The sequence below is a fragment of the Centruroides sculpturatus genome, unplaced genomic scaffold (genome assembly GCF_000671375.1).
Source record: "Centruroides sculpturatus isolate CEXI.00-Female unplaced genomic scaffold, Cexi_2.0 scaffold7, whole genome shotgun sequence".
NCBI lineage: Eukaryota > Metazoa > Arthropoda > Arachnida > Scorpiones > Buthidae > Centruroides > Centruroides sculpturatus.
The window spans coordinates 235,949-239,491 of NW_019384510.1; the positions used below are offsets into that span (position 1 = coordinate 235,949).

The window sequence follows — 3,543 nt, forward strand, 5'->3', positions numbered from 1 at the left end:
TACAGTCGACCCCCCTATAACACGGGTTCCTATAGTTCGGATTCCTATATGACGGCGAAAAAATTGCAATGGTATCCATACAAACATGGTAAAGAAACTCCTATAATTTGATAAAACGTCATCGGGCAGCTGAACTACTTTCCACCATCCAGCGCCACGCTACGGAGAGTTTAGGCGGGTAAATTGAGTTTACTATTGTCTGTACAGTATTATATATAAATTAGGTACTGTACATATAATTATACATTAATTATATATAAATTAGGTACTGTATATATAATTATATATTAACTTAATTTATTTTAACTTTATTATAATTATATATATACTTTCCGCCATCCAGCGCCATGCTACAGGGAGTTTAGACAAGTAAGTTGAGTTTACTATTGTCTGTACAGTATGTCTGTACCATAAGTCTAATACAGCACTAATTTTATACATTTCTTGTGAAAGAAACATTTCTTATTCAACAGCCATAAAAATTATTTATATTAATGATGTCTCCAAAGTTCAACGAAGTTTTCACAGAAAAATAACTTATCAGAAATCGCCCGCTGTTTGGTGCGCTGCTCCGCGACGAAAACAAGCTTGAGCAATGGCGATGTCGAACAGTGCACACTCGGTAAGTAATCCTACAATTTTTTGTTTATAGCATAGTTTATACAGATTATTCCCAAAAAAATTATACATATTTTGGAAATGTTGAGTCAAATTAGTCTAGGAATCGATTAATTTTATGGAAGAAAACCTTTCAAACAGCCATAGTTGGTAAAGTGCATATGTGCCGGGCTGTGATTGGCAAGGACTCGTACAAAATGGATTCATAAAGAACGGAACGTATCTACCGTGTTATGGGGGGGTCGACTGTATATGTATATATATATATATACAGTCGACCTACATATATATATACAGTCGATGTACATATATATATATATATATTCAATCAATCAATCAATCAACATTTATTTGTTATGGCTTTCGCCTTTACAAAGGGGTTACAAGATCTTGTAACATTGACAAATACAAACATTGTTATACATGGTTTCAAAGATATTAAAGCTAAATTAATAATGTTATGTTAACATGTTAAATAAATAACNAATCTCTTTACTCTAGCCTGTAGTTTTTCAACTGCGTTAGTGCCGCTTTTTTCACATTGAGTGATATTGATGTACTCCATAAGCAATTTCTCGTATGTCTGATTCCTCATAATTACCATGGTTTTAGCTTTATCCGCTCTAATTATAGTGATGTCATTTGCTTTGGTCCATCTACGGGCTTTTGCTATTTTTGCTCTTAGTTCTTTTGACTCCACATCATTCTTTGCCTTTATTATTTTTTGCACTGCCAACCATCTATAATATTCCTTACTTCTATCTGAGAGGCCTTGTATTAGGGCTTCTATGTCTGGGATATAACTCAGAGATCCAGTTATGGGTGGCGGTGGAGCGAATTTCGGACCATTAGCTCTACTCAAGCGGATTAATACCACCCCCACAGTAACTCACTGTGCTAGATTTTAAATCATTATACCCTTCTTTACTCCTTCCACCAGCCTTCTGTGCATTAAGAGATTTGCTAATAAGTATAATAGGGGACAGTAACCACCATCAAGATATACTAGAGTTAGCGCATTTATTGTGCTACAATTCTTTATTTCAATTCAAAAACGAGGTATATCAACAGAAAAGAGGTGTACCAATGGGGAGCCTGATAGCAGGAGATCTATGCGAACTGGTAATTAGACTCCTAGAACAGAAAGTACTGCCCGACCTACTCCACAATATTATTACATACAAAAGATATGTGGATGATATAATCATTTTATGGAAATCTAAACCTGACATAATGGCAGTCATAGCGGCATTTAATAATAACTCGTATGGATTAACTGTGGGCCTCGAACAGGAGAGCAACAAACAAATTCATTTTCTCGACGTGAACATCATAGTTAAAGAAAGGTCTATCAACACAGAGGTATACAGAAAACCTCAGGCAGATCAATTGTATATCCCTGCGCATTCATGTGACCCATGGCAGTATAAGATAGCAGCCTTTAATAACTTGGTGAATAGAGCATACACCCACTCATCGACATTGCGGGCACTGGATACAGAGATCAACACCATTAATATCATGGCCAAAAGACATGGATATAATAGTAGTATAGCCATGAGGATCAAAAAACTGATGCATTCACGAAGAACAGATCTAACAGAACCGCAAGGGCAACAAAGTAACATTCAGAAAGACAGAATCCTAGTCACTTACAATCCGTACTTAGAGAAAATCTACAAAGAGATCGCCAAAACAAAACAAGCCTCCTTAATATTTAGAAGATGTCCCACTATATTTAGAATGCTAAATAATGCAAAAGACACTCCACACCAAAACAAATTAGCAGGAGTATACAGGATCCCTATAAAAGATCATAGGTGTGATAAAAGTTTAGTATACGTGGGATCGACAAAAAGACCGTTGGAGGTGAGGATCAAAGAACACAAAGCAGACATCCTACATAAAAGATATTCTACAGCATTAGCACAATTTGCCACGGACCCTGATATACAAGCTGTATTTGACGAGGCAAAGGTAATTTACACCACACAGCTAATACAGCATTTGCGCTGGATGGAAGCGATATATATCTATAAAACAGCAAGAGAAGACAACTGTATAAACAATAAAGATGAACTGTCCTTGTCGATGGCATGGCAAACTCTTATTTACGACACTTGAGAAGCTAAAAGCGATCCTTCCATCTACAGAGCATGCGCAAGTTTAACACGATGATTGCACGAGTTTCCGTAGAACATTGCATTCAGATTTCGAATAACATCGATTCTACCAGTTTCACCTGAAGAAGAACGAGGTTCGAAAACGTTAGTGGAAATATTTGGAAATAAGCACTGCTTTGATTTACTGCAGAAGTAAGTCGTATTACCATGTAATTTGTAAAATAAAATAACTAAAAATAAATCAATTACTACTTGATAAACATATATGAAGCATTATTTAGTAAAATCTAAGAAATATGTAATATTCAATTTCAAAAATCTGTTGGTTTAATTTTACTAACCTATTAACCAAGCATTATTATTCGTTTGGATTTTTCCCTCTATAAAAGTTCATCTTAAGTTGCAGCTTTTCCGTATATATGAATCATGTGTTGATTCAGGAAATTTTGCATTAATGCTATTTATGTTCATGTCGGGATCACACACCTGACAAATAATGAAAATATAATAATTCATTGTATTATTTTTATGTCACGAAATGATATTCATAATTTAATAACAAATTTGATAATTTATGTACTAAAATAATTTAAAATATAATCAAAAAGTTAGAGTCATTTACTTACTATTTGTGTATTTATTGAATGATATCCTTTTCAATTGACATACATAAATTCTTTATGCTCGGGATCATTAATTAAGTGATGGTGCAATTATAGGAATATAAGTTCCATCAATAGCACCTATCACTCCTGGAAAGCCACCTAAACTCATGAAGTTCTGTTTTACTAAGGTCATCTCT

At 34.5% G+C, this 3,543-nt stretch overlaps 1 protein-coding gene across 1 annotated transcript; it reads left to right on the forward strand.

The window, feature by feature from the left end:
- Window positions 1-1,704: 1,704 nt before the first annotated feature.
- On the forward strand, window positions 1,705-2,742 carry LOC111622342. The gene has a single exon (XM_023364702.1). The coding sequence runs from the start codon at window positions 1,705-1,707 to the stop codon at window positions 2,740-2,742; it is 1,038 nt and encodes a 345-aa protein (XP_023220470.1).
- The last annotated feature ends 801 nt before the right edge of the window (window positions 2,743-3,543 follow it).

What these genes read in the sequence shown, in the direction of transcription:
- LOC111622342 (XM_023364702.1), top strand. Translation starts at nt 1,705, where the DNA reads ATGGGGAGCCTGATAGCAGGAGATCTATGCGAACTGGTAATTAGACTC.